Below are 12,493 nucleotides of genomic sequence, written 5' to 3'. Positions count from 1 at the left end.
TTGTAATAAAATGGTATCGTTAATTCAATAAAAAGAGAACAGTACTTGTAACTCAATATTGCTCTCATTAATTGATAATACAGATTTATTTGATTCATTTAAAGCACGCAATAATTAAAAATTAAACATATTTTTAAATAATGTTATTTTCAATTACTTCATTTTATGCTAATTTGGCGCTCAATAGATCTTATATATCTATGCCATTTTGCGTTATTACATTCTGCGTCGAACTCGACGCAAATTGTACTAATGCAAAATGTAATAATCGAGTTTATCATATTATGCGTCGTTATCAAACATCAAGGGGAGAGAACAAGAGTGTCTGTTACCCACCTTTAATAACAATATCCATTTTTTGTTAGTTTGTAATGCAAATAAAAGATACATTGAGTGACAACCCCTCCCCCACTTACCCCAGCTTGAAAGTTCTGATATAATAGTAGAAGACACACACCACCACCAATTAAGAAAATGAAGATATGAGGCACTCATAGTAGAGGACTCTAACCACCCCATCCGACCCCCAACGATTGAAGAAAATGAAGTGTAGGGGGAAATTATTGAGGTAGTCAAAGTAAAAGACTCTTTAACCCTTCACCCCACATTAGGACTTTGAACATCGGACAAAACATCTTGGTTTGTTTGGGTGTTTTGTTTTGTTTTATTTTATTGCTGTTTTCGTTCATCTTTTTTAATTATTATTTTGACTGGAAAAAGATTTTGAAGAATCCAATTTTCCATTTTTTCCCCTGTTGTACCCCCCCCCCCATGAAAATTGACGATACATGTCTGGTTATGACATGTACATTTTGCTTTGAAACACATGCATGTATACTAATTGTATGGTGCATGTAGAATTGCACCCTTTACCAAGTCTTCCTTCATTTACACAGTGTAAGGAATGGTAAACCAAAATCACAAAACAAAATGCATAAAGACCAATATATTTTCAAGCGTAGGAACTTCATTCATGAATACATAAATACATGTATTCAGAAATATCGCATGCATGCATTACAGGACTATAGCATTTGTGTGTTTTAACGTTTCTGTAACATGCCATAATGATTACTTTGAGGCTTGAGTGTAATTTATTCATATTTTCATTTCGTAGATCTGGCGCAATGGCCATACCACTGTACGTAGAAATTTCAAATTCAAATGTATTCGATAAGATGTTAGTATGCATAAATCAGTAAAATTCGTGTTGAGGTTTTATTTGATATGATACAATGTCAATATACTGTAATGCATTAGTAGGATATGCAAAAGGCAAGAGTATAAACATTTTCTTTTTTCATTATCAGTATCAATATCTATATGATCACGAAAAAACATTATATAATTTATATCCGGATTCATTTATACCGATTTAGATATCAATAAAAACAAAGATGCATAGTTTGGGAGAGGGGTTTCTAATGAGTGTGATGAAATTAAAAGAAGGAACCCAACATTTGCATTCAAACTAGATGTACTTCAAAATGAATTCATTTCTGCTCTGACTGAAAGCATGATTCTAAATTCGGGAACGAATCTTGCATACAAAATAATTAATAGGGGAACCCATAAATTCGAGCTCCTTTGGAATTTAATGAAATGTAAATATGCACCTTTCTTTCAACACGAATTGATATGTTGTTTCAGGCACAAAAACAGGGGGTTGGGGTGGGCAGGAAAGCTGGTCTGCTTTTCCCACTTTTTTTTTTACAATTTACTTTCCCCCCGTAATTCTTACATACAAAGTCAGTATTTTCTACATGCACAGTTCAAACTAATATTCTTTTTTTAAAATTTGTAATGAATTCAATTATAAGCATCAACTCCTGTAAGTTTCCAATATATTGTCAATCACAAATTTTTAAATAGCTGGAAATTTTTAATGCTTGTACGCTTACATTTATATAAGTGATCAATTTTCTTTCCTTCTGTGAAATGATATATTATAAATCGAAGTAGGATGCTCTCTCTCTCTCTCTCTCTCTCTCTCTCTCTCTCTCTCTCTCTGAACATGGACATACAGAGACCGTAAATAATTATGTGGTTCCAAAAGAGACAACAAAACTATACATGTATAATCGTTTATAAATTTCCTTTCATATGTGTCTTTGTGTAATGAACTGTTTATTATGGATTGCAAATGCAATACACGCATTTGCACACAGATGTATATTTTCGATCATTATTCCCTTATTTGCATATCCAAGTTTGTATATGATCATCGAGAAATTTTGAATTGTGCACGCAATATATCCAACCAGATATTAGATTCCCGATTTCTATAAACTGCAAAACCTCGACCAGACAAGCATTCAATACAGGAAAAATGTTCGACTCTGACATCTCCCCTGATTGAAGACACCCTGTTTGGCACGGGTGAAGTGTGTCGCAGTCTGTATAATGGAATGACAACGTGTTGTAAAGTTCTAACGAGATACAAATGAAGTTTATCATTTTGTTTCGTGGATTTATCAGAATAAATAGAATCTAATATTTTCGGTAAGTGCACATCTCCGATACCTGTTGAATAGACGCCCGTATTTGATACTTTGTTTGGCAATTATGCCTTGTGCATTGCATATTATGCATATGGCATGCACCTTTATTTTGCAAGAATTGATATAAATAATATATTTTATACTCTTTGCTTATTCCATTCTATCAGTATGTAATTGGCAAATGATTTATCCGCATTTATTTTATTAGAAAATGCAAATACTTGCATGCACTTGCAAGTATGCAAGAAAAGTTGTTTTTTTGTTTTTGTTGTTGTATTTTTGTCTAACTTATCTAAACTTCCAGAATGTTGCATTAGTATACCATCAATATTTTGTAATTTTGAGCAAAGCATAATGTTTTAAAATGTTATTTTATTTGTTTCTCATTCCCTATATATTACTGTCGGAGATGTGCACTGGTCGAGTCCACCTAGAAAAATCACTCAGGTGTGACAATCACATGTGGGGTATATACGGGTAGAGTAAATTAGGCTACCTGAGAGAAATATGGCGGATAAGATGAGAAAGGTGTATGTATTTATTAATTCATGTCAGCTTTAATGTACTTTATTTTGTGATACCTTATTTTCGTGTGAAAACAATGATGTATTTATTCACAAGACTTGTACAGGTGTAAGAGTTTATTTGTGAGAACTAAATGATCACGAATAGCTTGTCTTGCAAAATTACACGTAAATAATGTTCCTGTGAATAGATTGTGATTTACTGTAACTAAGGAATACCATAAATGTATACATAACTAAATGTAATAATCCACTGTCTCACATGGTGACACCAAATGTGGTGGACTGTAACTAAAGCCTTTTATAAAAGAGAGACTATTTTTAATCAATAGTATCCTTACATGAATTTCAAGGTGTCTGCACAATTGACCAGTACTAGAGTAGTGTGTGAATTTATATGTGAGTGTTTGTAAAGTTTGCTTATATTACTGACAGTTTGGATTTAATGTTACTTTTACCTGAACAAAATATTCGTTGATTGAAATTCACAGGGCTGATCATGTGATTGAAATCTATATATATTATAAAAGATCCCCGTCATAATAGTGTTTGTTGTCGTGTTACTAGCTATGACATCATAGTCTATCAAACTATGTCACATCTAGTGGTAGGCTGTGACATTGTAGTCGTTGGGTACATTGTGATGTCGCAGTGATAAAACTTTCAAACTTGAGGGAATTAGAAAATCAGTAACATGTAGTTCTGGGGATTTTATCTAATTTTTTTTTCGAATTTGCCCACCAAATCTTTGAATTTGAGGAGATATTCAGAATAATATCGCTTTGTCTAGTTCTTTGGAATTTTGAATTATTGATAAATATTGAAGGTACTGTTTAAGTAAGTTTGATCATAAAATGCAGTTATAACAATGTGAGAGCACATATGTTTCTCCAGCTAACATTGAGGTAAGCTCAAGTACTTCTCATTCCCATCATGTATTTAGTCCATAAATATATTTTATATAATGTGCTTTGAAAAAAAAATCATTGACATCTTTTTTCTTCATACAATCAGATAAATGTGTCTATATCAATAGTAAAAAGGGGTGTTTTAAATTTTTCTTATTTTATTGATTATATTTTTGTTTAAACAACAGGATCTGAAAAGATACTGAGATACTATTGAAACATTCCCCATAGTCAGTGTGAATTTCAGTGAGAGATTAATTTCAAAGAAATTTTTGAACAGTACTGTCATGTAAGAATTAATCAGTTACATTGATCAATTTTCAGGAGAGGTAACTCTTCCATGCCCATGACTCTATATAATGACAAGAACCCTCACATGATTTAGACATATTTGTGTTGAGAGTCCTCTTTTATACAAATTTACCAAATATGTGGAAAATTCACGAACAAATAATTTTTTCATACTTACTGTCCACTTGGCAGCAGTTGTTGCAGGTGTAAATTTCAAGCTGCAAGCAATTAATGATTTAATTGACTAGAAGGAGTGAGTATTACACTAGATCAGGACAGGTGATATCTACACTACAACATCCTCAAAGTTCTAAATATAGAATTTATCGTCTTTGCCAGTTTTGAAAAGTATTTGACATTTTTCAGTAGTAGTGAGAGTTCAATCTGTAAACCTGTAATGCCAACACATTTGATTACAAGGGGAAAAGATTTTTACTAAAGAAAAGATTCAGATTGGAACACAAATTCTAGTTAGCATAAACTTTATTCCATGATTTTTCAAGTTAAAATGAATCAATTCATGCATACAGATACATGTAAAATATTTTGCATTACTTGCTCAACAGACACCCGAGTTTAAAGTTCAATTTACAAGAGGCCATCATTGATGTGAATCACATTGATTTATATCAACAAGACTGTGACATTTTCAGTTTTACCAGAATCTCAGTACCAACCACTTCCATGTTTTATTCACACTGATACATGTACACACACATTTACACACATGAGATTCAGAAATTTATCACAATAAGGTTAAAACACTGAATGATATAGTTAATTATTTACATACCCACTGTGTTAGAAAATGAAAACCAACTCGTACACAAATATAAAAGTAATCATTCCAATGATCACAAAACAGACAATGTATTCATACATGTATAAGGCTTAATAAGTGCATTTGAACGTGAAAGTAAATATCTGGATAAAGTAATTGCATGTACAAGATATGAGAAAATATTTATGTTGATAAATAAAACAGTGCTTCTAACTGGAAGTGAAATTAATGAGGTTTAATTGATTCCATGCATAATGATCAGATTTTTCACTATATTTAAGGTATCCCTTTGAAAGCTTTGAATTATATTGAAATGATTCATTGAAAGATTGTACAAAAATAATACATTCCTCTTAACTATTGCTCAATCAATTGTAAAAAGAATTTCTGCAAATACCTCAAGACAAAAGAAAGCCAAAGTATAGCTAAACAATTTCTTGACAAGTTGTATAAAGAAAGTATTTTATTTTGCAGAAAATTTTAGGGTAACCCTGCAACATTTTGAGAATGTTATCCAAGTTTTTTCCCCATGGTATTGTCAAGGTCAGATAACAAAATGACAAATGTATAAGTTCCAGTTTGTGTTGTTATCCTATGATTAGTGAATTATGGGTAATTAATTCACTTCTGTTACTATAGTAGATTAGGGCTCTATGTGACCACTAAATTTGACAGTCAATGCTTTTGTTTCAAAATCAAGTGGAAGTATGTTTTGTGCAAGAATTATTATTTTTTTTTTTTTTTTGCTCAATTTCTTCAAAAGACTTGGATCTAAATTATGGCATCATAATAATGTTTTCCTGCCTTTTCCATTATTTTGACACGAAATGGCTATATTTCAGTTTTTTGTGTTTTGTTGTTTTTTTGTTTGTTTTTTTTTATTTAGAAAACATTAGGCACAGGTTTAGACAAACTTCATATTTATTCCATAGATTTATCTTTTGAGTGCAAATAAGCAACTAAAAAATTTGTTTGTCCAAAACTGCACACTATGTTAAAGTTCACAAAAATAAGTATTTTACCAAAAAGGAACGAAAATATTAAATTCATATTATGTGAAACTGTATTTCAGTTATTCTCTTTTATGAAATAAAGAACAGGGTTTAGCCTTATATTAAAAGCTTTTGAATTTTATGGGGGCAAAAAAATATTGTTATCCTATGTAGTCCTTCGTAAAGATAACAAGACAAGGAGCTTAGTCAATGGGTAGGGGGGGGGGTGTATTTATGGATTTACTACATTGTTGTATCATGGAAATGATAATTCATCAATTCATACTGGTGATGATGTTTTTGATGAAATCAATGATGCTTTGATTTTATCAAGTTGAGATTTTGTACATGTGAACAGATATATTTCTGATGTGAAAACAATGGAGGGAGCACGCACATCAGTGCATTTTCAAGACACTGTTAACGAACAATATATGTTGTATAACAGAACATCAAAAAATTAAAACCTCGTGAAATTTCTCTCGAAAAGCCTTTTTAATTACAGTTCACTTTAAAAAAGATGAAATGTATTACATGTATATATATATATAAAGGAAAACAGCGATGGCCACGGAAAAGGATATATCGAAGCATTTCATTTTTCACAAATATGTAAAAATATTCTTGTAAATGAGGATTCTTTTAGAATCATTTGAGAATCACCATGAGCGCTCTGAACCAGTGATACATTGATTTGGATGGATGACATACATGTAGTATATCACACCAGTCTATATGTCATTCAGTGTAGTGCGCTTTTCCGTCGTGTGTTTACTTAAAACAGTTACACAACCAGACTTGTCTTAAAACAGTCGGACTCGTATCTTTCCACATGGTGCTTGTAGAAGTTGACTGAATTTTAAAGTGTCATGTTGGTTTGTGTGAAATTGTCAGAGGTGAAAAGTCAGTCATTAGTTTAGAGCCATCACAGTGATTCTGTAAAATGCATCTTTTTCTGAATAGCTTAGTACCTATACAAGGTAAAGCATCTGAAAGATCCTGCTAATTCTGCTAAAAATCTGCTGAGTTGTGCAGAGAGCATGGATAGTATTGTATGAAAGAGTTATTTCCCTTTATCCATGGAACTCTACATTTTTCTAATCTAGTGATGAACAACTACCAACTAATATCACAGCATAGTTATTCATGATATATTCATGTAATTATATACAGATAGTTTATTATAGGGTATGAAAAATAATATAAAACATCTGATATCTGAAATAAACATATTGTACATGTACTAGGTACTTCATAATTATATTTTTATCAACTAAAAATCTGAGCTTTTTCGACATAAGATATTTGAAATTGAAATTTTGTCATGGAGGAACTTGGTTCTGAGTTGGCAATGAAGTGTGGATATAACCATTTTAATTCACGTCTCTGTTTTTAAAATGAAGCAGGCATCAGCAATTTAGTTACAATGGATTGCCACAGTTCCTATACTTTAACCATTGATTTTAGCACAAAATTCTAAGCTTATCGGCCAATCAAAGCAACTTTTTTCTGTCTTGGAATATGGAGAAATGTCGGTGATCCTATTGCTGATCTACCTAATAGCTTTATTCCATGTAGAGTTTAGGAGATCAAAATCTTTCCAAAATTTTTTTAATGCTTTATAGTTTAGTCCAGATTGACACAGAAATTAAGATTGCACTAACTAACTACCCATTCATCGGATTCATTTCCCACGAGAAATGAACATATCATAAGCATTAATGCAATTAACATAAGGCATTACAACAAAAAAAACTTTTAAATTTACAGGAAAGATACTTGTACGCTTGACAAGAAATTGAATTTGACTCGCAGCTTGTAATATTTAGCAGCTAGTGCATAACACTGTAATATTGAGCAGGCTTTTTGGTGTATTAAAACAGGATTGGAAAATAATGATAAAACATTTACAGTGTATGTACTTTTGCTATACAATTAGCACAATAAAATTAGATAAAACTGTCCTTAAAATACAAACAAATAAAAACAAGCACATGCTGGATGTGTCTTTAGTTGTAGAGTTTCCTCCAGAAGATTTTTTGTTGGACAGCGGTGGCTGAATGATCTCTGACTTCCTGTGGTTTGAGAGGTCTTTGTCACCGCCATTTTGGCTGAAATCGACATTGTTAGCATCAGGGCTACCCCTGCCATTGTGGTGCCCTTCTTTGTATGTTACGGTGGTGGATTGCTGTGGTGCTGGTGTGGCAGGCGCAATACACCGCATGGTTGTTTTGTTGTGGTTCTGAAGCCAGATGTGGATTCCGAACACTCGGAAGTTTGGGTTGAGCATACAGGGAGGAAGCTGGTTCACATCAAAGATGAACTAGAATAAAGTTCAGATTTCATTAGGTAGAGTGAGAAATGTGATAGGATTATATTGTTAAATTAGAAGTTTGAGTATTTATTTGACTCCTTGAGTCTCTGTTGTCCCTCTGTCTTCTGAGGGTACAATTAACTCAGGCCAAGACAAGTTATGCTTGGTTTGAAGTGGTTTCTCAATCAACAGTCAAATTTGCTAACTGGATCCTGGATATTTTTTTCTTTGGTTTGTCAGTGAGTTTTCCGAAATTGTTCAATCTATTCACTCCTGGTTTAACTACTATGATTTTGAATCTTTATCATTTAAGAGGGCATACCGTATAACGGGTATTTTCTGCAGTTGTCCATTATTTGCGGATAGGAAAAATCCACAAAAATTAAAATTGCAAAATATATATACATGCATATAGGTTCATATAGGTATAAAGCAACCGCAGAAATTGGAAATGAAGAATATAATTTGCTACCATTTATGCATTAAATCGCAAAATATCTAACCATAGAAAATACTCGTTATACGGTGTTAAACACCTCCACTGTACTGGGCATGTTGATACTGATTCTTGATACAATGTTACAATTTGAAAAGTGTCTGAGAAATTTTCCACAGGTTTCATTCACCGTTGCGAATATCATTGAGATTGACTGTAATGACCATCAGATGCTTAATTGATAACGGACTATGATGATAAAATAAGATATTTTCTCTACCCTATTATTTAAAGCTGGAATAGAAAACACACTATTAATTAATCTTGGCCTTATTAATGATATGTATGGATGTACAAATATAGAACTTTAAGCAGTTTTACTTACATAAAATGTCTTGGGTTCTATCTGATACCAGGACACTATAGATGAGGCCCCCTCGTAAGGCTGCCCCTGAAAGGTCCATCCAAATGCCCCTAGCTGCCCCTCACTGTCGTACATTAGGAATACGGGGTGCAGGCGTTCACACTGCATGTCTCGAGACACATTGTAAAAATAGTGGGTACCTGGCAAAAGGAAGGTAATAGTCCTGTATTATTATGCTATTGGTACTCAGGTGTCAAGTGACAGTCACTAAAGAAATTAATTACATTTTTGGAAATACATGAGGGTTTGAACTGCAACACTTCATGGCAGCATAGTTAAGTGCAATACCAAAAAAAAAAATGAAATGTATTTTTTATATAAAATTACTTTCTACTTTCATTTCTGTTAGAATTCCCAGCTGTTAAAATAGACTTACTATATTCATCAAGATTCATATATACACTGTTTAAAACTGCTGTGCATTCATGAGGAAATGGTTATCATACAATTTGTAGAGATATCAAAGGCAAAAACATTGGATATGTAATTATTTGGTGATGGCTTATTGTTATGCAGGGGTTGTATCATCTGTAAATTCTTCTAGGTGTATGTATTGGGAAGTCAGAGAGAGAGAGAGGGAGAGAGAGAGTATCCTTACAATGAATTCCTATAAGAGTGTTACTGTGTGTGGCTCTGATATGAGTTTCATGGTCTTGTTCTTGTAATATGTAAATTTATATGGTACAGTCATTGCAGACATGAAATTGATGATATTTGAGGGGGAGCCCACGTGTATTGAATATCAGATTGACCTTTAAAATATCATAGAATAAATGAAACTAATGGATGAACGTAGTCATAAATCTGTTATATAAAAAATGAAGCTCATCTGTTTCAGTTGATATAATTTCGTATACTCATTGTTCTAATTTTCTAGACACTATTTTTGTGAAAGTGTAGAATATTGAAGCATTTATTGATCATCACGTCTTTCATATAGTAGCCAGGACATTCTATTTTTGATGACATCAATCTAACTTAATTTTTAAATTTTTAATTTGATTACAGACTGGCAAACCTACAGAAGTGATGATCAAAGGGGAGTTCTCCCATGGGAGATGAAAGGCAAGGTAACTCTCATGCATGATAATTTTTCTTCTTTGATCTAAAGTTTTATGCAGGTAGTCTGCCTGATATGCCGCCTGTGTTATTAGAACTATGAGGTAGAAATCCTGTAATGAATGTGGAAATGGAAACCAGAATTCCCAAGGTTCTCCTGAAGGAGAACGATTAGGCGTTTAACTACTGAATTAGTGCTCACATTTGGTAACCTTCGTACATTTATCAGTCTTGTTGTGTATTGTTTTGTGGGACCTTTAATTCTAAAATCTTTGAAACATTATAGGAAAATGAATTCGGAATGGTTTTTAAATATGTTTTTCTTTTAGGTTCTTTTAAAATCTCTTCCTAAATCATCTCCATAGAAATTCCATATATTGTAGCATCAACCACTGAGGGAAAGAAATTATAAAAATTGTTTCAATTTTTTTTTTCATTTAACATGTTTAATATCAAAACAAAATTTACATTTGTCTGCACATGCAGACATTAATTGATGGCCCGAATGAGTTGAAGACGAGATGATGCGTGTGTACGATGTAGGGAGACATAAGATGATATATTCCATTCCTTGTCATCACAATGACTGACTTCCTTTAAAACAATGAATGAAGATATGAATATCAGCAATATTTGCCTATTCCTTTTAGATTTAATTGCCCAGCTGAGTAGGTTAGCGTGTGGACTGCGAATCTGTAGGTCGTGAGTTCAAGTCCAGAAAGGGTTTTCAATTTTTTCCCGATTGCTTTCTACTATAATTGCATTTTTTGACAAAGTAAAGTAAATTTGAAAGTTTTCATATAGTGTTGTACATGTCCTCCACTTTTCATCCATATCATATTTCTCTGGTGTAGTATTCGTCATTAATCACGTTAAATGAGTGAGAACTGAAAGCACTGATGGCTTTCTTGTAATTTGTAAACTGTAGGGTGAACTCCACTATCATTACACTGAACATCGGTTCGTTGGATTTTATTAAAGATAATCATCAAGAATCAATGGTTATATTCTATTATGAATTCACCCTAATGAACACTAGGTAGGAACTGCAGATTTCTCTTCATTCTTATTTTATTCCTTTACAGGAGTAATTATTTTTTATGTTTGAAAAGAGCTCTTTGTAACAAGAATAAAGCTCTTTTAAAATGTCAAAAATAATTAAATTGGATATAAATAATAATGAATAAACTTAATATGGTTCCAAAATACACAAAATATTCATTTCTCTGAGTTTGATGACGTTGTTAGTTGGTCCCAAAAAAAAAAAATCCATGAAATAATTAGTTTGATATCAATATCTACCTGAATTCACTTGCAGTCTTTCATTATTGTTTCAAAACAGGAAGAGAAGTTGAGGCAGATGGCAGTTGTCATAGCAACAGTGACATTTCATACAGAAGAAAGTTGATGAGAAGAAAATGATTTTCAGGTAATGAACACCATTTTCAGAACCATCAACAGAATACACACACATGCAGACAAGGCATGGTACTTAAATAGCGCTAAAATTCCTATTTTTGAAATTATTTTACCCAAACTGCAGCTATCTCCAAGGCCTTCATATTTTTTTTCTGTGATCTACCCAACTCTCATAAAATTTTCACACACTTCACATAAAGTAAGATTTATATGATAATCTGTTGTCTTGCTGATATTCCAAAAATCGTGCAAAGTGGATATTAGTGGCGTTTTTATGCAGACTATCTCAGGGAGTCGTCTCGCAATAAAAAAGGGTTGCTGGTGATAATATCCCCGTAGAAGAAAAGCACCAGAACTTAATACAGCTTGAATTTGATTAACAATACAGTAAATAATAAATGATAGGAAAAACATTAAAACTGTACTGGTTTCTATAGAGAATTTTCACCTCAATCTAGCTTTGATTTCTAAGAAAAAATTCTTGTGCGTGGTTTAGAACAGAAATAAATCTTTTACATACATAAAATGGAAATATGCGTTAGGAGAAGCTGAGAGTTGACAATAATTACCCATGGTTGGCAAACACCTGGCTTTTTTCCATAGAGAGGAAAGATTTTTCACTTCCAGTGGAATTTGTTCAAAGTTGCGAATAGGATCGTATCCCGTCTGTATGTAGAGTCCCTTTCCTGCTGGCACGTTCGTCAGGTGAATTGGACTACAGAGATGCTGAGGGTGTTTGAAATAAGCTGAAATTTTCAATTAAGAAAATTCCGTTGATATATATTCAAAGTACAAACTGTGGACTGAATTTTCAGCATAGAATTTAAGAAAACATTGGTGAATA

General features: G+C 32.6%; 2 protein-coding genes across 6 annotated transcripts in view; one reads left to right on the top strand and one right to left on the bottom strand.

The window, feature by feature from the left end:
* The window catches only part of LOC125647948 (cysteine--tRNA ligase, cytoplasmic-like), a 105,547-nt gene that overhangs the window by 7,269 nt on the left and 85,785 nt on the right, over positions 1 to 12,493 (top strand). The gene's annotated exons all lie outside the window — the stretch shown is intronic.
* The window catches only part of LOC125647951 (uncharacterized), a 54,879-nt gene continuing 47,075 nt past the window's right edge, over positions 4,690 to 12,493 (bottom strand). Inside the window, exons 5-7 of the mRNA XM_048874826.2 lie at positions 12,219 to 12,395; positions 9,133 to 9,311; positions 4,690 to 8,320 (exon numbers count right to left, since the gene is read on the bottom strand). Of these exons, the coding sequence (XP_048730783.2) occupies positions 7,925 to 8,320; positions 9,133 to 9,311; positions 12,219 to 12,395 (752 nt within the window). The 3' untranslated portion in view covers positions 4,690 to 7,924. The remainder of the gene's footprint in view (positions 8,321 to 9,132; positions 9,312 to 12,218; positions 12,396 to 12,493) is intronic.

The sequence above is a fragment of the Ostrea edulis genome, chromosome 6 (genome assembly GCF_947568905.1).
Source record: "Ostrea edulis chromosome 6, xbOstEdul1.1, whole genome shotgun sequence".
NCBI lineage: Eukaryota > Metazoa > Mollusca > Bivalvia > Ostreida > Ostreidae > Ostrea > Ostrea edulis.
This window is presented reverse-complemented; position numbering and strand designations above follow the sequence as displayed.